Source organism: Hoplias malabaricus, chromosome 6 (genome assembly GCF_029633855.1).
Source record: "Hoplias malabaricus isolate fHopMal1 chromosome 6, fHopMal1.hap1, whole genome shotgun sequence".
In the NCBI taxonomy this organism is placed as follows: domain Eukaryota; kingdom Metazoa; phylum Chordata; class Actinopteri; order Characiformes; family Erythrinidae; genus Hoplias; species Hoplias malabaricus.
Window position 1 is genome coordinate 48,071,017 of NC_089805.1, and position 21,689 is coordinate 48,092,705.

The window sequence follows — 21,689 nt, forward strand, 5'->3', positions numbered from 1 at the left end:
TGTGAGAGGGTCATAAAAGCCAGATTGAAAGCCATTTATAGCCAAATGAAACCTCAAATATCAGATCAAGTCTTGTGGGATGACTATACAATGGAGAGGCCTTCACGAGGGAACATCAGACCGGTCCTTTGGGATTATGGTGTGGGGAGGCATAATGTATGGAAGCAGGACCCTTTTAGACTTCATTTCTGGTACACTAACAGCTCAGCAATGTCAGGCCACGTGTTGTTTGTGCTACTATCTCTGGACTTGTCTCACATTGAGCATGTCTGGGATGTCATTGGTTGGCTATTGCAAAGGGAGCTGCCAGCAGTGCATCTTGATGATTTGCATATCTAAATGCTTTCAACCTGGTGGAATAGTCCTCAGCGTGGCAGAGCATTATACTAAATACTGAATAAATCAACATGTTTGTTTCCATTTTTTTTTATAATTTGCATACTGTTAACATGTCTAGTGATCCCATGATTTCCATAATTCCATGAGTTTTCCTTTCAAAGTCGAGGAGAGTAAATTATATATTAGCAATAAATAAATTAATCTGTTTATTGGTTTATTGGAGTACTGAATTAATAACTAACTCAATTATCAGTTTACAGAGTATTCAGCTACTATTTCAGTACTAAATAACATTAAATAATGAATTGTTCACTGAAACATTTCATCTAATGTCAAAGTTTGCTAATGATAGTTTTCAAAATATTTACAGAATATATTTGTGCTTTACATTATTAAGAAATCCAGGTGTTTATAAGAGAATTTTATAAGGTGTTTATAAGAGAACAAATGTTGCAAGGAGCCAGGGATATGGAATATAGGGAGTGCAATATGGAACCAGGAATATAAGAAGTACAGTAGTTCTTAATGTGGTTCAGGCATTTAGCTGGAATTGAACTCATGTGTGTTGTGTGTAGGTGGGTGTATGTTTACATGTGGAGCTTGGAGTTTCTACAGACCGTCTGTGTGTGTGTGTGTGTGTGTGTGTGTGAGAGAGAGAGAGAGAGAGAGAGAGAGAGAGAGAGAGAGAGAGAGAGAGAAAGAGAGAGAGAGAGAGAGAGAGAGAGAGAGAGAGAGAGAGGATGTTCTGCAGGGCTTGAGCCAGAATTTGAGCCAGATAATGAGTGAATGTATGTCTGTGTGTGGATGCAGCACATAGTGTAAATGTTCGTGAACAGTGCACTGCTGTACAGTCAGCAGAGTGAACAATAGAGGACTCAAGACACTGCCCTTGGGAGCGCCAGTGTTCAGTATGGTGGTACTGAAGATGCAGCTCCCGATCCGTACTCACTGTGGCCTCCCAGTCAGAAAGTACAGGATCCAGTTGCAGAGGGAGGTGTTCTGTCACAGCAGGATCAGCATACCAATCAGATGCTGAGGGATGGTAGTGTTAAATGCTGAACTGAAGTCTATGAAAAGCATTCTATGTGTCCTTTTTTCCAAGTGGGTGAGGGCTAGATGGAGAGTAGATGTGAAGCTGTCAGCCGTGGAATGATTGGAACGATAATAATTTCACTATTACATGGAGAATAGTGAAGGGGGCAGTTGGGTCTTTATGTGCCTTATTATGGTCCTCTCAAAGTACTTCATGATGATGGGAGTGAGTGTGATGGGACACAAGTCATTGAGGGATGACACTGTAGACTTCTTTGGCACTGAGACAATGGTGGTGGCCTTGAAATGCCTTGAGACGATGGTGCTGCTCAGGGAAATGTTGAAGATGTCCAGAAGAACATCTGCCAGCTGGTCTGCACATTCTTTGAGCACTCTACCAGGGATGTTGTCTGGTCCAGGAGCCTTCCGTGGGCTGAGTCTGCACAGAGTGTTCTTCACTTCTGCTGCTGTCAGGCTCAATACCTGTTCATTGGGCTGAGGGGTAGTCCTTTTCGCTGCCATGACATTATGTGCTTGAAAACATGCATAGAAATCACTCAGCACATCAGGAAGTGAGGCATCACTCTCACAGGTGGGTCCTGATCCCATCAGAACATTTTGAAGTTGCCATTTTGAGTGCATGCAATGTCAAATATATATCGTTTCACTCAAATATGTTTATACTGATAATGTAACAATTCTCAAAGTAAAAGTAGAAAGGAATCCAAAACTCTATGTTGTGTCAGACATTTGAGCCCTTCTCTAGCAGTACTGTATTTTCTGTATTTCACAGATCAATGAAAACAAACTCTCAGGACAGAGGAACAACTACCCCAAAGACCCGTATCCTGTTTACACTGTGATTGACAAGCAGTGTAAATGTGAAAACCTGCTTGCCGGTGTGTGTGTGTGTGTGTGTGTGTGTGTGTGTGTGTGTGTGTGTGTGTCTGACCATATAATAAAAGAGAAAATAAAAGAGAGGAGGGTTATTTTTGTATCTGTTTGTAGATTCTTGGTTTGAGATCACTCCAGATGATTCGGGATATTCTCTCACCGGAGCGTATGTGGATTCCACCAGTTTTGGAAGTCAGTTTAACAATGGACAGAAGATTCAGCACTGGCCTGAGATGGACATGCTCTACCTGCAAGGTAACACAGGCACTATAATATAATCATCATTATTTTCAGAATGAAGAAGATTTCCATCCATCCATCCATTATCCACCGCTTATCCGGGTCCGGGTCGCAGGGGAAGCAGTCGGAGCAAAGAAACCCAGACCTCCCTCTCCCCAGCCACCGACTCCAGCTCCTCCGGGGGTATACCGAGGCGTTCCCAGGCCAGTCGAGCCATGTAGTCTCTCCAGCGTGTTCTTGGTCTGCCCCGGGGCCTCCTCCCCGTTGAACATGCTTGGAACACCTCACCAGGAAGGCGTCCAGGAGGCATCCAAACCAGACGCCCGAACCACCTCAACTGGCTCCTCTCGACGTGGAGGAGCAGCAGCTCCACTCCGAGTCTCTCCCGGACGTCCGAGCTCCTAACCCTGTCTCTAAGGGAGAGTCCAGACACCCTGGGGAGAATACTCATTTCAGCGCTTGTACTTGCAATCTCGCTCTTTCGGTCACTACCCAAAGCTCGTGACCATAGGTGAGGGTTGGAACTGAGCTCTCTCTTCACCACAACGGACCAGTACAGAGCCCGCATTACTGCTGACACTGCAACGATCCGCCTGTCAATCTCCCGTTCCATCTTTCCCTCACTCGTGAACAAGACCCCGAGGTATTTAAACTCCTCCACTTGAGGCAGGATCTCACTTCCAACCTGGAGAGAGCTCTCCACCCTTTTCCGACTGAGTACCATGGACTCTGACTTGGAGGTGCTGATCCTCATTCCTACCGTTTCACACTTGGCTGCAAACTGGTCCCGGCTCGATGAAGCCAACAAGACCACATCATCCACAAACAGCAGACATGGAATCCTGAGACCAACAAACCGGACACCTTCCGCCACTTGGCTACGCAGAGAAATTCTGTCCATTAAAGTTATGAACAGAACTGTTGACAACGGACAGCCCTGACAGAGTCCAACTTACTGCCAGCCATACGAACCAGACTCCTGCTCTGATTATACAGGGACTGGATGGCTCATAGCAAAGAGCCCAGTACCCCATACTCCCCGAGCACCCCCCACAGAATACCCCGAGGGACACGGTCGAATGCCTTCTCCAGATCCACAAAACACATGTAGACTGGTTGAGCAAACTCCCATGCACCCTCCAGGATCCTAGCAAGGGTAAAGAGCTTGTCCTGTGTTCCATGACCGGGGCGGAATCCGCATTGTTCCTCCTTGATCCGAGGTTCAACTATCAGTCAGACTCTCTTCTTCCAGTACCCCCACATAGACCTTACCAGGGAGGCTGAGGAGTGTGATCCCCTAGGGTTAGGGGATCCACCACCCCAGTCTGCCAGTCCAGAGGCCCTGCCCCCGATGTCCACGCGATGTTGCAAAGACGTGTCAGCCAGGACAGCCCCACAACATCCAGAGCCTTCAAGAACCCGGGGCGAACCTCATCCACCCCCGGGGCCCTACCGCCAAGGCGTTTCCCTACCACCTCGGCCACCTCAGCCCCAGTGATAGACAGAGAGGTTACGTTCCACGTTCCAAAAGCCAGTTTCAGTAACCAAGGATCAAAACGCCAAGGCCCCCGGTCCCGGCTGCCACCCAATTCACAATGCACCAGACCCGGATTACTACCTCTCCCACAGGTGGTGGGCCCATGGGAGAGTGAACCCATGTTACTCCTTCAGGCTGAGCCCAGCCGGACCCCATGAGTGAAAGTCCGGCCACCAGGCACTTGCCAAGGAGCCCCTCCCCCAAGCCTGGCTCCAGGGTGAGGCCCCGGTAACCCTACTCCGGGCAAGGGAGGCTGTGACCCTGTTCTTATCCTATTCATCCTTGTCTTTATGGATCATTCTTTGTCTGGCCCATCACCTAGGACCAATTTGCCTTGGGAGACCCTACCAGGGGCTATTGAACCCTGACAACATAGCTCCTAGGCTCACGCAGGCACGCGAACCCCTCCACCACGTTAAGGTGTGAAGAAGATCTCACTGTTTTTAAAAAATCTACAGAAAACTACATCACACTTGTAGAACACTAGTTCCTCAACAGTACATTTATCAAAACCACTATCCACAATAACTTCTCTCCAAGTTATTATTTTTTTGTGGCTTTGTGACTGTCTGCTGGAAAATGTGCACTTTGTGGTGATGAATGTTGAAGGACACATTTAAATTCATTTACAGTAAGTTTTCTCAGTGTTGTTATCTTTTACTGATAGCTTTGTTTTATTTGTTTGGTGTTTGTACAGGCCTGTGTGGCAGTGCCCTCGGAGATACGGAAGAGATCAAAAAGGCGATTTATGAAGCAATAAAACACCTGATAAAAGGTATGAATATCTCTCTCTCTCTCTCTGTCACTCCTCTCTCTGTGTCTCTATTCCCTCTCTCTCTTTCTCTCTCTCTCTCTCTGTCACGCTTCTCTCTTTCTCTCTGTCAGTCTTCTCTCTCTGTGTCTCTATTCTCTCTCTCTCTCTCTCTCTCTCTCTCTCTCTCTCTCTCTCCCTCTCTCTATTTTCTCTTTCATTCTCTCTCCCTGTCATTCTGTTCTCTCTCTGGGTCTCTATTCTCTCTAATTGGAGTTAATTAAATTCTCCAGGTTGTGTATTTGTTGTTGTGTGTATTTATACTTTTTGGTTCTGAGAGTGTGTTTGTATTTTCTCAGTACCTCACAGTATGCAGTGTGTAATTCCTCGTTATGTGGTTCCCTGTGTTTCAGACTGGATCATTTTTCTGACTTCATTTCTCTTTATCTTTCAGTCGTAATCGAACCATTGGTCTGATTGGATTTTTCTTGGTTTGTTTTTCCTGATTGTGAGATTAGATATTGGGACTGATTGTGAGATTAGATATTTGGACTGCGTGATCAAAGATATGATTAAAGTTTTCCACAGCCACACAAACACCTTCTTTATGTTGTTGGTAAGTGTTTGACAGAAAGGAGTCAGGACGTGTCTGGATTTCTGGGCTGTTTATGGCTTGGAGCAGAGGCGATTGCTCTAAGACTGCAAGGGAAGCTCAGCTTCCCCTAAAATGTCAAAAAATAAGTGATCAAATATAAACTTTTGTGTGTACATGTCATTGAATAAATATTTACTACAACGCGCTCAACTTTTGTTCAGAATCAGCTTCTTATCACTGGTAAAGACGCGGCTTTCCCAGTGAAGTGCAGCGAAACGAGACGAGTGATTGGATAAATGCTGGGCTTTGTCCCGCCCATCGGACGCTCAGCGTCTCTGGGGGTCTATGGAGCAGTGGGCTGGCCTCGGCTGGCCCGGACGCTCAGCTCCTGCATGATGATTGGATGATCTGTCTGAGGCTGAATCCCTTTTTGATTGATGTCCTTTAACTGTTTGTTAATGTGACTCTCACCACGGGCAGTTTCCCATCTTGATTTGTGCAGATGTGGCTGAGCATCTGCTGAATGTCTCTCAGCTCAGAGGCATTTTTGTTTGCTGCTCTGCCGACCACCTGGTCTGCAGAGCAGTGTTCCTGGTCTGATCTGGAATTGAGGAGCTTGTGTTGGTCCCTGGTTCAGTGGTGCAGTGTGTATACCTGTGTTAGGTGATGGTGCTGGTGAGGGAGCCTCCTCCTCCTTTCTGGCAGTGGTGAATAAAGAGGGCCATGTTTCTGAGGTCACAGATGGGGCATTTGTTGTTCTGCAGCTCGCGGTGTGGGTCTTGAAGGCTGTGTGTATCGAGGTCCTCGTCCAGTGTTGCATTGGGGTTTGGTAATGTTCCAGGCCAGTGCCACATGTTTTAGTGTCTGGGCAAACACAGGAAACACCTCTTTGAACAGATGGAATGTGTCCAGAATCAGGTGGTGGGCTGGTGTATGGTCCTCCACTTAAGGTTCTGTCCTGGCCAACGGGCTCCAGATGTGATTGGTGGCAAGGAAAAGGCTGATGTGAGACAGTCGGCGTTCAAGGTGGAGGTAGTTGGAGTCTGGTGGAGGTTGAGGGAGGAGGCTTTTGTGAGACGGTCGGGGTTAAAGGTGGAGGTGGTTGGAGGCTGGTGGAGGTTGAGGGAGGAGGCTGTTGTGAGTCAGTCGGGGTGTAAGGAGGAGGTGGTTGGAGGCTGGTGGAGGTTGAGGGAGGAGGCTGTTGTGAGTCAGTCGGGGTGTAAGGAGGAGGTGGTTGGAGGCTGGTGGAGGTTGAGGGAGGAGGCTGTTGTGAGACGGTCGGGGTGTAAGGAGGAGGTGGTTGGAGGCTGGTGGAGGTTGAGGGAGGAGGCTGTTGTGAGATGGTCGGGGTTAAAGGTGGAGGTGGTTGGAGGCTGGTGGAGGTTGAGGGAGGAGGCTGTTGTGAGTCAGTTGGGGTTAAAGGTGGAGGTGGTTAGAGGCTGGTGGAGGTTGAGGGAGGAGGCTGTTGTGAGTTGGTCGGGGTGTAAGGAGGAGGTGGTTGGAGGCTGGTGGAGGTTGAGGGAGGAGGCTGTTGTGAGTTGGTCGGGGTGTAAGGAGGAGGTGGTTGGAGGCTGGTGGAGGTTGAGGGAGGAGGCTGTTGTGAGACGGTCGGGGTGTAAGGAGGAGGTGGTTGGAGGCTGGTGGAGGTTGAGGGAGGAGGCTGTTGTGAGATGGTCGGGGTTAAAGGTGGAGGTGGTTGGAGGCTGGTGGAGGTTGAGGGAGGAGGCTGTTGTGAGTCAGTTGGGGTTAAAGGTGGAGGTGGTTAGAGGCTGGTGGAGGTTGAGGGAGGAGGCTGTTGTGAGTTGGTCGGGGTGTAAGGAGGAGGTGGTTGGAGGCTGGTGGAGGTTGAGGGAGGAGGCTGTTGTGAGTTGGTCGGGGTGTAAGGAGGAGGTGGTTGGAGGCTGGTGGAGGTTGAGGGAGGAGGCTGTTGTGAGACGGTCGGGGTGTAAGGAGGAGGTGGTTGGAGGCTGGTGGAGGTTGAGGGAGGAGGCTGTTGTGAGACGGTCGGGGTTAAAGGTGGAGGTGGTTGGAGGCTGATGGAAGTTGAGGGAGGAGGTTGTTGTGAGACAGTTGGGGTTAAAGGTGGAGGTGGTTGGAGGGGCTGCTCTGGGCTGGTGGAGGTTGAAGCTTGCGGTTGGGTTTACAGGTCTTGGGTGGGTTTCTCTGCTGTTACAGGAGCTTGTTGCTGATTGAGGGAGAGGAGCTGGTCTCTCAGACTCTGTACTGTGTCGTCTCTCTGTCTCAGCTCCTGTCTCAGGGCAGTCATCTCCTTTCTGTGGTTGTCCCTGTCCTTCTGTAGTCCTCTCACCTGTGCTTTAAGTTCAGCCAGCTCTTTTCTGTAGGTCTCTCTGTCTTTTGTCAGCTCTTTGTCTGGTTGCTGTTCCAGGACCATCTCCCGAAGGTGCACTAACTCCACCTCCAGTCGAGTGAAGTGCTCCTTCATCAGTTTAATGGAGGTGTGGAGTAAAGGGTGTTGGTGTTGATTGGTGTCCTGGTCCTGAGCTGAGGTTCTGCTGTGTTATGCTGTGTGTGAGGGTTCTGTGCTGTAGTGCTGTGTGTGAGGGTTCTGCTGTGTTGTGCTGTGTGTGAGGGTTCGGTGTTGTAGTGCTGTGTGTGGGAGCACAGTGTTCTCCCTGCAGAGTGTCACTGGGTCTTTCTTTCTCTGCAGTCTTCTTACGGTCATTAAAGGTCTCCACGTTCCGTTCTTGTAGATGTTGACTGGGATCAACCCTGTCTCTGAGTCATTGGGGTCTTTGATCTTCACCTTCCACCCGATACAGATGCCCTCCTTCTTCACAGAGGGGTAGTGGGAGGTCAGAGCTTTGTGCCATGAGCTGGGGTGGTCAGAGTAGAAGATGAGTTATACTGATCTGCAGAGTCTCCAGCTTCTCTTTCAGGAGCTTGTGTTTGAACTGCTTTTGGGCGGCATCGCTCTTCACCTCGGGTGGGGTGTGTGACTGTGCGGAGCTGTGCAGGAGTGCAGAGTGAGGCCTCACTGTCTTCAGGACAGCAGGAGAGGAGCAGGGGTTCTTCTGATTGGCTCAATCCAAGAGCTTGTTCACCAACGTAATGTTTACACTCAGATGTCAATTGACACTTCAGCTTTAGCCTTGCTCTTAAAATCACTTAAATATCAGCAAAACTTTATTTTTCCTCCACTGTGTGTAAAGGAGGTGTCACTCACAGATGAGCTGCTGGTGATGTGGGTGACGCTGGAGGAGATGAGTTTTCCTCTCTTTCCTCTGACCTCAGTTCTGCTGTTAGCTGCTCTGTCTGGATGTGTTCTCCTCTGAAATTCTCTAATGTGACAGAGATTCTCTCAATTTTAGTCTTCTGCAGCATTTCTTGAGATTATTTAAGAATGTCTCTCATTTAAAACTAGAAAATAACACAAAAAGTCTGGGAGCTTACACAGACATGTCTATTTCCCCTTGTCTCTCTCTATTATCTGTCCTTCTCTCTCTCTTTATCAGTCTTCTTTCTTCTCCCTTTACTGAGAGCAGAGCTTTATAGATCAGGTTCTGTTGTGCAGAACTATTTATTCCCCTTTACAAAATAGGATGCATGGAAGAAAGTCGAACACCACCTGAGCAGAAAGCTGACAAGGTGCTCTTAGCACTCGTGGATCTGAATCTTTGTGTGTTGAATGGGGAGGATCCTACACAGTACCTCAAAACCCTGAAGGAACTACTGAAAGGTTGTATTCACCACTCAGCACCATAAACCAAACAATGCCTGACACTTAAACTACTTTAAAATAAAAACAATACCTGTGTACTAGTGTGTTACAGCAGCATATTCCACACTCCAGAAAATTCAAATTCATTTACAATTGCAGTCTCAGACGAGCACATCACATGATTTCATTTGTAGTTCATCATTGTATTCCATGTTGTTGTACAACAACTAATTTTAATATTTATAACAGAGACCAAAAAAAAAAAAGAAATATGTTTTCCCCAAAGGAGTTTGGTGTGTTCTCCCCGTATCCATGTGGGTTTCCTCCGGGTGCTCCGGTTTCCTCCCACAGTCCAAAAACACACGTTGGTAGGTGGATTGGCGACACAAAAGTGTCCATAGGTGTGAGTGAATGTGTGTGTGTGTGTCTGTGTTGCCCTGTGAAGGACTGGCGCCCCCTCCAGGGTGTATTCCCGCCTTGCGCCCAATGATTCCAGGTAGGCTCTGGACCCACCGCGACCCTGAACTGGATAAGCGGTTACAGATAATGATAATGAATGCTTTCCCCATTAAACTATTCCTAAAGTAAAACAAAACTCTTGTATTAATGATTTCTATTATATTAACTGAAAGCAATTTCTCCAAATCACTGAATCATTAGATTATTGTTCATGCTTCAGAGGGGCCAACAATTCATGAGGAGAAACTAAGAGCAACCTCTTTGGATGTTATGACTTTACTGCACATATCATAATGTAATACAAAAAAATCTGTTCCCTAGAAGGTCATAAAATCCAGTAAATAAAATCACAGATGAACAACACGTAAATTATATTGTGTCATTATTTATTTAAAAAAAAAACTAGGCCAAAATGGAAAAGCAGTGTGTGAAATATTAAGTACACTTTACGAATTAAGAGAGTTTTGGCAGCTTGCTGGTCTGTAGCATTCAATCATATGTTAACACAATGCCAAGGAGGAAATACATCATCAGTGATCTTAGAGAAGCCACTGTGGCTGCCCATCAACTAGGGAAGGACCATAGGTCAGTTTATCATTCTATCATTCAGCATTGAGGAAGATTATTCACAAGTGGAAAACATTCAGCAAAGTTTCCAGTCTTCCCAGGAGTGGACGTCACAGCAAATTCACCCCAATGTCAGACCATTGTTCCAGAGGTCAAGACTTCAGCAACAATGTCCTTTAGACAAATGAGACAAAAGTGGAATGTTTGGCAATAATGTCCAGTGCCACAAAAAACAAACACAGCATATCTTCACAACTGGCAAATACAGTGGTGGAGGGGAGATGATTTGGGCTTTTATTGCAGTCACAGGACCTGGGCTCCTTACAGTCATTGAATCGATCATGAACTCCTCTGTTTACCAAAGAATTCTAGAGTCAAATATGATCTAATCTAAAGCTTGTCCAAAACTGGGTCATGTAACAGGACAATGATCCCAAACACACCAGCAAATCTACAACAGAATGGCTGAAAAAGAAGGGTATCAAGGTGTTGTAATGGCTCAGTCAAAGTCCAGACCTTTACCCAATTGAAATGCTGTGACCGGACCATAAGAGAGCTGTGTATGAACAAATGCCCAAACCTCAATGAACTTAATGTTGTAAAGAAAACTGTGCCAAATATTCCTCCAGAACTATGTGAGAGACTGATTCAGTTGTGTAGAGAAACCTGACTCAGTCATGTAGATTTTCCATTTGCAACATCTGGAGAATTCAACCTTATCTCTCAAGAGATGTCACCAAACTGTTTGTTTAGTCTCTCGTCATTTAAAAACTTGACTACTGCAACTCCATTCTGGCTGGTCTTCCTATGTGCACCGCTGGGTCCTTGCAACTAATCCAGAATGCAGCAGCATGACTCGTCTTCTAAAGTTTCTAAGTTCAGCCATGTAACTCCTCTGCTGGATTCTTTTCACTGGCTTCCTGTAGCTGCACCACATCAGATTCAAAACTCTGACACTGGTCTACAAAGCCAAACATGGACCTGATCCTCTGTATGTGATGGAAATAGTCAAATTGTGGTCGGTTCCAATAACTTTTTGAGCTCCATTTACAGCTCAGCTTGACCTGCCATCCATTCAATGCATCCTGACTCTTTTCTGTCCTGGAACCCAAGTGGTGGAATGACCTTCCCTCAAGAGTCGGAACAGTGGAGTCACTCACTGTCTTCAAACGCAGGCTGAACACCCATCTCTTCCAAGAAAACTTAAATTAACACTTCAATTAGCACCTTGCCGTTATTATTCTTTGTGTACTTATGTCTTACTTTGCTATTGCTGTTGCTTAAAAGCTATTGATACATAGGTTGTATTTAAGTTTTCACAAACTGCTTCTAAATTTTGCTCTAGTTTTTGGTGTAAATTCTAATGCGGTGTAGTTCATCTGAGAGTGTATTTATCTCATGTTATGACCTTCTAAGGAACAGATTTTATTTATATATATATATAAGAATATGTCCTGAGTGTGTACTTGGTTTTATTAATCTCTGTCTTTAGAGAAACATCCTGAAGCAGAAGAGTGTACTCTTCATGTGCTGAAAAAGGTGACATCAGGAGAGAAAATCTCAGAGGAAGAGGCACAGAAATACACCCTCTGTGTATGCAAAATTATCATCGTCTCGTTTGAGGGCGGTGAGTAGAAACTGACACCTACTGAACCCAATTTTTATAAACAATACCGCACAAACTCTATTACTGAACTACATAAAGTAACTTACACACCAACCCATAGTTCTACATGTGCCTTTTTCCTGAAACAGGTTTAAAAGTCATTTGATCATCTGTAATGTTCTAATAATAATTAATATAATAGTTCAGTTCATGTCAGTTCTGTAGTCTTAAACCCTGGCACAGCTGGTGAAATTATTTTGGATTGGGCTGTGTCATATTTGTGTCATATTAAGTCAATTTAAGAAAGAAAATCCCAGTATAATTTAACAATAAAATATAATATTAACAATACACATCCCCATGATTTGTGACAGAACCCAGCTTTAGGACTAGATATCACAGCTCTGTCTTTTTCTTTATTTACTGTAAGAAAACCAAAAGCCTTTCAGACTGCTGTACTCATTCAGTGTTCTACTGGTAACTGTGCGGTCAGTCACTGACTGTAAAATCTCAGCTGTGGGAAGAAGCATGTCATTGATGTTTCCAGTTACTGTAATCTGAAGACAGAACATATTGAACATTTAGAGTCAATCTTATTTTTTATTTACTCGTATTTTGTCAGGAATGTGGGATGTTATCAAGAAGGCCTTTCAACGAATTTGGGGCTGGACCTGGGGAACAACCAACAACTTCATCTATAACATGAAAGGTGGGAAATATTTAAATTTGTGTTTCACCCTTTATTATTAATCATACTTCCTTTCCTCAGTTTTAAAATAAGAAAAAAACAGCAGGATGCTTCCATCCTCATACTTCACTGTTGGGCTGGTAATTTCTTTTTATTGTCTCAATTGACCACAACAACTCATGCTACATTGTAGCTGGATCATTCCGATGCTTTCTGGAAGACTCCAGACATGCTTTGATTGAGATTTTTATTTTATATTTTAATTTTTCGCGTTAAATATAGTTTAGCGGTGCACCTTTACTCCAGTCTCAGTCACTGAACTCATTCAGAGTGTTGATCATTCAGAGTGTCAATGTATTGCTCGGACAGTTTTGAGGGACATTCTTCTTTGGGTAGTGTCTGGATGATACCGTTTCTGTTTCCTCACAGTTGATACTACAGCACTCACTGGGATATTCAGACCCTTTCATATTTTAGACTCTTTCTCTTCCCATTGTTTATATCTATCTCTAATCTCTAATGTCCTCAGAATCCCCTTTATTTTAATTATTATCTTAATCTTTATTTGCACAGTTTTCCTTTAGATTCATAGTCTAATGAACTATACTGGAACTAATGGGGTCTATTTCTCCAGGAAAATATGAACCTATTTAGAGATCCATAGGTAAAGGCCAGTTATAACCCAGTTTATATTCTTCAATAGACAATAGGAGCAATATCTTTCATTTTTGTAAACTAGGAGCTTGCACAGGGGCTGATAAGCTACTTATTCAAAAAGCATTTTTCAGTTGTCAGTATTTTTCACTTTATATTAATTAATTAGTCGAGTGGTCAGGTCTGAAACTAATTATAACATCTCAAAATATCAAAGTATCATTTGAAATACCTGGCTGAGAAAATGAATTGTTTGTTACTGTTGTTAGTGAAGTTAAAGAATGTGCAGATAACATTGTGTCTAATCAAATGTCTCTGAGGTATTTCTGAGACATTAGACAGTGTTGCAGCTGTTGCTACAGCTATAGTTATGGTTAAAATGTGGATAGAACAGCAATATTCCAGCTGTTAGCACTAAAATCTGTCCATAAAATGCAGCCAGATGGCAAACACTGTAGACTCCTTTGACGACTTGGTCAGAGCATCCCCACTAAAAATAGGAGTTATGGAGTGTTCCAGGTATGCAGTGGTTGTACATACAAAACGTGTTCAAAGGAAGGACCACTGGTGAACCGATGACAGGATTATTGGTGCTCAAGGCTCACTGATGATCATAGGAAATTAGGACTAGCCTGTCTGTTCTGATCCCATAGAAGAGCTGCTGAAAACTCTAATGCTGTCTATGACAGAAAGGTGTCAGAACACAAAGTGCATCACAGCTTGCTGCATATGGGGCTGCTTTGACGCACACCAGCCAGAGTGCCCACGCTGATCCCTGTTCACCAGTGAAGGTGCCTACAATGGGCATATGAACGTCACAACTAGACCATGGACAAATGGAAAAGGGTTACCTGTTCTGATGAATCATGTTTTCTTTTACATCTTGTGGAGGGTTGGGTGAGTGTGCATCATGGGGGAACTGGGGAAAAGATGGCAACAAGATGGTGGGAGCGGCAGTGTGATGCTCTGGACAATGTTCTGCTGGAGAACCTGGGGTCTTGGTATTCATGTTCGTATTGCTTTGATACATACCACTTACCTAAACATTAGTGCATACTCAATACATGGCTTTATGGCACTGATGGTTTTAATTTTATGGCTGATGAGTGCATGCCACTTTGTTCAATTAGAATAAAATTCTTTTCACCCTCAAAAGCATTCTCATTTGGCAATCAGATCCAGTTCAATAGATTCCCTGCAAACTAAATATCTTTCAGAGAAAGAAAACATTACAGGAGAAAGACAAACATACTGTAAGTAAGTGAAGTACAACTGCACAGAAGTGTTTATTAAGCAAGGTCAAGTAGTCCCGGTCATTTCCAGCAAACAAGTATATGAAGGCAATCCAAAGCAAAAACAACAAAAACAGAACTCAAAAACTCAGCAAGATAAAAAAACAAATTAAATATGACAAGAAACACAAGATGCTTGGCAATGCTGAAGGTAAAGACAGGTCCATATATAGTCCAGGTGTTATCAGGAACACCTGAGCGGTGTTAAGTAGATCACATGTGTCAGGCTCCAGTCCTGGTGGGCCAAAGCACTGCAGACTTTAGTGCACTGCCTCATTAAATACACATAATTCAACTCATCAGCTAACTAGCAAGTCCTTCATCAACTGAATTCAGAGAGAAAAGATGGGGATAAACCCTTGAACTAGACCATGTAGATCTAAGGAGAGAAGAGGATGAGGACACTGTCCTGACACATACTTTATGTTTGATTGTTTAAAGTCAACAAAACCAGACATTTCTGTTCGTCCTGTGATTGTGGAATTTTAACAAGTTGTAAAGGGCAACAGGCAAAAAAAATGGAGATACAGCAGCAGCAACAAGACAGACAACTGTACTTAAAAATGCAATAGAGATTCAATAGGTTTATTGTCATATGTATTCAGAATACAGGGTTTTAAAAAAGATGATGGAATTCTCATTCTTCATCAGCAAGCTCATATTTATAACAATATTATTAAATTAATAAAACTAGAAACACACGGGACAGTGAACGTTGGCAGTACTGCACACAACAAGGATATTATAATTACTAGACAATTGTATTATACAATTGTTTAACAATTAATACATTAGTGGCACAATGTACTACTGCAGTGAGAAAGGTGCAAGATGCAATACACACTATATATGAATTATAAATAAGGCTATAGGCTCCTTCAGTGTTAAGAGCTCTGGGGGCCTGAGGAGAAGAAGCTGTTTCTGAGCAGATAATGAGGTATAAATGTCCTGAAGTTGAGTGAGGTCAGTGTGTGTGATTGTGATAACAGTTCTGACAGTTCTCTTTGTAGGAGTCCGGGATACTGTGCAGTCAAGTTACCAGTTCCTAATCATTCTAGCAATATTTCACTCCAGATACAAGGAAGAAGAAAACATGAATCATTTCAGAATACTTTAATCAGAGCTTTAATATTCTCATGATTTATTTTTGGACTGTGTCATCAGTGAAAGACGTCCATCCCAGTGTCCTTCAGTCACAGACCAGACCATACATCGATGCTGGACTCCTACTCAACTCCCCCTATTTCACAGCTCTGAGAAAGGAACGACACGTTGATCTCATCATCTCCCTCGACTTCAGTTCAGGAGATCCCTTTCTGGTACTACACACACACACCCACACACACCCACACACTGTGAAAGCAGCATTTTGTGTAATCTGAGGGTGTGTACACACTAGACATTGACAAAGTGTCAGAAACAGTCCCCCAATGTATTCCAGATTAGAATCAGAATCACGTTATTGGCCACAGTGCTTGCACAAAGAGAAAATTGTTCTCTACATTTAATCCAATCCATGCACTTAAAAACACGTTTACACACACACTAGTGAACAGTGAGCACACATGCCCGGAGCAGTGGGCAGCCCATAGCCACGGCACCCGGGGAGCAGTTGGGGGTTTAGTGCCTTGCTCAAGGGCACATCAGTCATGACCTGCTGGCTCTGGGGATCAAACCAACAACCTTCTGGTTGCACGGTAAATTCCCTAACCACCAGGCCACGGCTAGTTAATAATATAGGGAGCTGCATCTGATCCAAGATGGAGCAAAGGCTAATAGATTCAGTGGTTCTGTATGATGTGAGATTGAATGTATTTATAAGTGAATATAAACATTCACTTTATCACGCAGCAGCCTGGTACAGTGTGTTTCTGTCGATGGTCTTTATATCTTTCAAATGGTCCAAACTGTACAAACTCTGTCTCTACTCCAGCCATGTACATGCCGTCTAGAAGGACAAGAGCTGCATGTGTATGTGTCTACTGCTCTGTCCTTGTGTTGTCTAGTGTGTAGCCACTCTTAGTCATTTAGGCCATGTATCATTAGTCAATGTATCATGAAGCTGAGGTTTCCTCTTTGCTTTCCTTGATTTTGCTCTGATCTTGGATCTGAAATTAACGTACTCCCTTGTCAGCTCTGCAGACTAGATCCAAATCAAGGAAAGCAGTTAAGAAAGAACAACTCTGAACCAACCTGCACTGACTAACCCTACCACAGTGACAGATCACCCCTATAGTGTAACACTGTATCATGACATTACATTTCCAAGTTCTGAATGACTAAGGAGGGGTTTTAACTTGTTAAATATTTACATCATGTGGTAAGTCATTTAAGTGGTTTCATACGACTCAAATAAATATATAAACAAAAATACATTGAATGAAATAATGTTTAGATTAACAAAAGCAATACTTTTCATCAATTCAAACTTCAGCAGCACCTCATCAACTTCTATCAACTTTTAAAATGATTAGGTTTTTCTAGGTTTGTCTTATCACAATTTATTGGGATTGACCAGAAAAAAAGAACATGTTCATTAATTTATATTGTATCACAGTGTATTTACAGGAGTTAATAGTAAATAGAGAATTTCTTCTTTTTTACAGACAGTGAAGGAGGCTGCTAAAATGTGCAAAGAGCGTCACATTCCTTTCCCTAACGTTGTTATACCTAAAGAAAAGACACCACTGGACTTCTATGTGTTTGAAGGTTCTGGCGACGTTCCAACTGTGATTCACATTCCTCTTTTTAATATCGTTAACTGCAATGGTAAGAGTCCAGCATAATAAAAATATACATGCTCCTATGTACTATAGGTGGTGCAGCAGGTAGTGTCACAGTCACACAGCTTCAGGGACCTAGGAGGTTGTTGGTTCAAGTCCCACTATGGCCTTCCTGATGGGACACACTTTTAGTTAAAAAAACAAAACAAAAAATATCTGGGAAAAAGAGGATGTGTGGTCACTCTACTCACATCATTTTCAGTGTAATGGCAAGATACTGTACTATGTGTTTTGTGAAATAAAATGCAGCAGCACTCTGAGAACATTTCTCTTTCTGCAGGAGAAGTTGAAAAGTGGAGGGAGAGATATTCCACTTCCAAATGGACCTACAGTCGTGAGGATATCACAGATCTTATGGAGAAAGCTGCTTTAAACATCAAAAACAACAAAAAGAAACTGATACAGGAAATTGAAAAAACCATATCAAAGAACAAATAATAGAAAAAAGCTTGGATAAACCTGACGAGTAGAAAATACTTCAAAAATGTGCTGAATATATATCTGGGCGGTGGTTTTTATATCTGGGTTGTGGTATTTTTATCAAGGTAGTGTTATTTGTATCTGGATAGTGTTTATTATAATGGGTAGTTGGTGAGCTCTATTCATGTATCAGAAACATAACTAATAATCATGATTTTGTGGGTAATATGGTAGTCATTACTTTTATGAGGAACAGAATATCACCTTGAAGCCTGTTTGTCTCTCATCTTGAAAACTGTCACTGATTTGCTGTGATTTTAATTTTCTGAAAGAATCTGAAAAGTGGATTATATCTTTCCTTATTCTTTGCATTTATCATTTATTTGCTAATGGAGATTATAAAAATATTACAAAATACCTAAATATAAGTCCATACTGATTAAAGCATTTTTTCTGGAAAAAAATATGCCTGGCTTTTATCTGCTTCCCCACAGTTCTTTTTTTTATTTTTTTTTTTTAATAATTGTATTTTATTTTTTTCCCTAGGCACAATCCTGTTTTAACTACAAGTGCTTTACAACATGATTAAAATTCCTTATGAGGCCTTGAGTGGTTCAGTAGACTGTGACGCTGACATTATTATCTGTGGGTCATCAGTTCAAATCCCTGATCATGCTGCTTTAACATCAAGCAGCCGGAGACTGAGAAAACACAACTGTCCTCACTCACTCTGGGAGGGGGAACTTGTTAATGATCTTAAGGCAGCTGGGACCGCAGTCACCAAGAAAACCATTAGTTAATATTGTTCATCAGGTTATTTTTGGGATAATTGTTTGTTACTGTTGTATTTTTTCAGTAAAACTTTCTTTTTCTTGCACATTACCTCTGTGTCCTTCTCTGAATTCTCTGAATCAGTCCCATCATATTTTGAAATGTTGGTGCATCAGGATGACAGTAGCCACAGATACAGTATACAACAGAAGTGAGTACACTGATATGTAATATCACTTAAATGTCAAATAATTCAAAATTGTATCACCTCTCAATAATTATTAATTTGATGAGTAAAGCATCCCCTCTTATTAACAACCAAAACAAATACTTTAGAAAGACTATGTAGTAAATACAGGCTTCAAAGTAGAAAAACAATGCAACAAACATAAATACACCTGCGACCACTGACATCCAAGTTAGAAAACCTGTGATCACTGAAACAAACTGAGTACACCTGTGATTTCCAATTAGGCTGATCACATGAATATTTTATGTAATAAACTGCGAACACCAGAACTTTTTCAATTTTGGACCTATGTGTATATCTGCATGTCTGCAACATGGCTCCACATGGAAAAGAATTACCAGAGGAACTTCACAAAGATGGAGCAGGATATACAGTGGGTATAAAAAGGATTCACACTCCTGTTAAAATGCCAGGTTTTTGTCATGTAAAGAATATTAGACCAAGGTTAATCATTTCTCACAGAGTATCATCTTGGGCTAACTTAAAAAACACTCAAAAAACACATTTGCTAACACTTTGTTTAAGTAACATTTTGTAAAAACATTAGACTGGTTTCCAGTGTAAACCGACTGGAGAGCAACAAATGGTGAGGAAACATCCTCAGAATTTTATAAAAATGTTTTATTTTTATTTAAATTGTGAATGTCACCTTAAATTATATATTTATTCAAGCATATCTCAGTCTAAACATTAGGTATAAGTATTCTCCAAATATATTCTGACTTTTCTGTATATTTGTCAGTATAAGCCAAGTACACTGAATTATAATTGTGATTAGTGTATTACTGATAAAACATAAACTTAAAATATACACCCTTATATTTGTGTAAAAGATGTTTACTAATAGCACGTTTGTATAAACTTTTTTGTAAAGTTCAGCCTTGTGCCTAATTAAGGTGGAACAGAAAATTCAAAGAAGAAATTGGTGAATGACACCAATATTACTCTCTCCAGTGTTTTAAAAATGGTATGTAGTACCCAGTTTAAATACTTTCTCTCAGTATTACAGATTGCTCTTGTAAATGAAAATTACAACTAGATCAAATCTTTCTTGAGAAAAAATGGGCACAAGCCACTGTTGAGAAAACTTATGTAGTTTGAATTAAAGCTGAAGTCTTGCAGTTTAAGTGAAGTATAGCAGATATTGTAGTGTTACATGACTATTCATTCATTCATTATCTGTAACCCTTATCCACTTCAGGGTCGTGGTGGGTCCAGAGCCTACCTGGAATCATTGGGCACAAGGCGGGAATACACCCTGGAGGGGGCGCCAGTCTTTCACAGGGCAACACAGACACACACACATTCACTCACACACTCACACCTACGGACACTTTTGAGTCGCCAATCCACCTACCAACATGTGTTTTTGGACTGTGGGAGGAAACCGGAGCACTTGGAGGAAACCCACACAGACACAGGGAGAACACACCACACTCCTCACAGACAGTCACCCGGAGGAAACCCACGCAGACACAGGGAGAACACACCACACTCCTCACAGACAGTCACCCGGAGGAAACCCACGCAGACACAGGGAGAACACACCACACTCCTCACAGACAGTCACCCGGAGCGGGAATCGAACCCACAACCTCCAGACCCCTGGAGCTGTGTGACTGCGACACTAACCTGCTGCGCCACCGTGCCGCCCTACATCTAAACTAATTTTCTAAAAATATTGTTTGATGAGCTTTGAAGGAAGATTCTGCACATGCCCAGTTGCAGACTAATGCAGAAGATCTAACACAGAATTTCAGTTCAACACATTTATTCCCGTGTGCTCAATGATTCCCTTTGTAAGTTTGGATAACATGATTTAAAAAGTTGGGAAAACATAACTACTGCTATTAAGTTTAAATCATTTGTAATTTTTCACTTGCATGTTTCCCCAAAATGTTTAAAATCTTTTTTTATAGTGTAACAAACAGAATGAATTATTCAGAACCAAAAAGAACATAAACAGAGCATATAGAGTTGAAATTAACTATAAAACAAACAAGTAAGAAGAAGAGAGAAATAAAAAACAGAATAATGCTTGGAAAAAAGACAAGTTAGGAGCAAAATAACACACTGGAGACATGACTGAAACAAGGGGCTTTTAAACACTTCAGCACAAAGTCAAAGAACCTGTGGATCAGACGATGAAACTAATTATTCACCGCTGCAGAGTGGGATTAAGGGTGTGTTCATATTTGTCAGTTTTGGTTAGATTAAAAACCCTGGTGCGATTGCTTTGTTAGTGCACTTCATTTGAGTAAATGTGAACGCTTTGCAAGTGTGAACACAGAATGAACCTTTGTCTCCTTGCTGTGTGATTATTGTTACATCTTAGGACTAATGGACGTCATGCATTTTGTTTGGTTCGTTTCAGTGTGTTAACATTGAAGTGTACGCGCTCTGAAACAGTTCATACCTCATTAATATGAATATTAACACTGCTCCAACATCCCAGCATCACACACACACATTATTTACAGCAGTGTTCCAGTTAAACACAGAGAAATAAATAAACTCCTGCAGGAGGAAGTGGAAAGTTGTGCTGGACTCAGTTTAACAGAGTTTTAGCTTCATCAAGCAGAAAATAATCTGAATCAAATTCCAGCTCATCTTCTGTATGAGAGCAGTTCAGTGTGGATTTCTGACACTGGGGATCGTTGAAGACAGCTCTGTGCGTGTGTGTATGTGTTACGTTTAAATATGAAAGATAAAACAGATAAAACAGTTCTATTTGAGAAACAGTGTCTCCATGAATCACAGATAAATTCTATCATTAGTGTAATGTAATAAATAATATTCACTGTCAGATTATTAACACTGTGTTCAGACTTTTGCAGAAGGCTTCATAAGAATAACACTGGTGTTTTTAATAATGCAAGGGGTGGGGGGTCAAGTCTCTACTCATCCTTTGAAACGTTGCTGTGAGGATTTGATGGCATTCAGCCACATAAATGTGCTATAGCTTTGCTCTGCCAGCAGCTTTAGCCCCTGAACACCAGAACTTTTAGATCCACTGCAGCAGGGGGCGCTGTCCCTGTGCTCTGTGTGGATCCCAATGCCTGGGTGCAGTGAGGGGGACACTGTACTGAATAAACAGCGCCCTCCTTCAGACGAGACGTAACACAGAGGTCC

General features: G+C 42.5%; 1 protein-coding gene across 1 annotated transcript in view; it reads left to right on the forward strand.

Moving 5' to 3' along the window:
• LOC136700261 (cytosolic phospholipase A2 gamma-like) overlaps positions 1-17,646 on the forward strand; it is a 43,370-nt gene extending 25,724 nt beyond the window's left edge. The window contains exons 5-13 of the mRNA XM_066675541.1: positions 2,165-2,270; positions 2,380-2,520; positions 4,740-4,819; positions 8,941-9,085; positions 11,586-11,720; positions 12,322-12,408; positions 15,498-15,652; positions 16,940-17,102; positions 17,397-17,646. Coding sequence (XP_066531638.1) covers positions 2,165-2,270; positions 2,380-2,520; positions 4,740-4,819; positions 8,941-9,085; positions 11,586-11,720; positions 12,322-12,408; positions 15,498-15,652; positions 16,940-17,102; positions 17,397-17,554 — 1,170 coding nt within the window. The 3' untranslated portion in view covers positions 17,555-17,646. The remainder of the gene's footprint in view (positions 1-2,164; positions 2,271-2,379; positions 2,521-4,739; positions 4,820-8,940; positions 9,086-11,585; positions 11,721-12,321; positions 12,409-15,497; positions 15,653-16,939; positions 17,103-17,396) is intronic.
• The last annotated feature ends 4,043 nt before the right edge of the window (positions 17,647-21,689 follow it).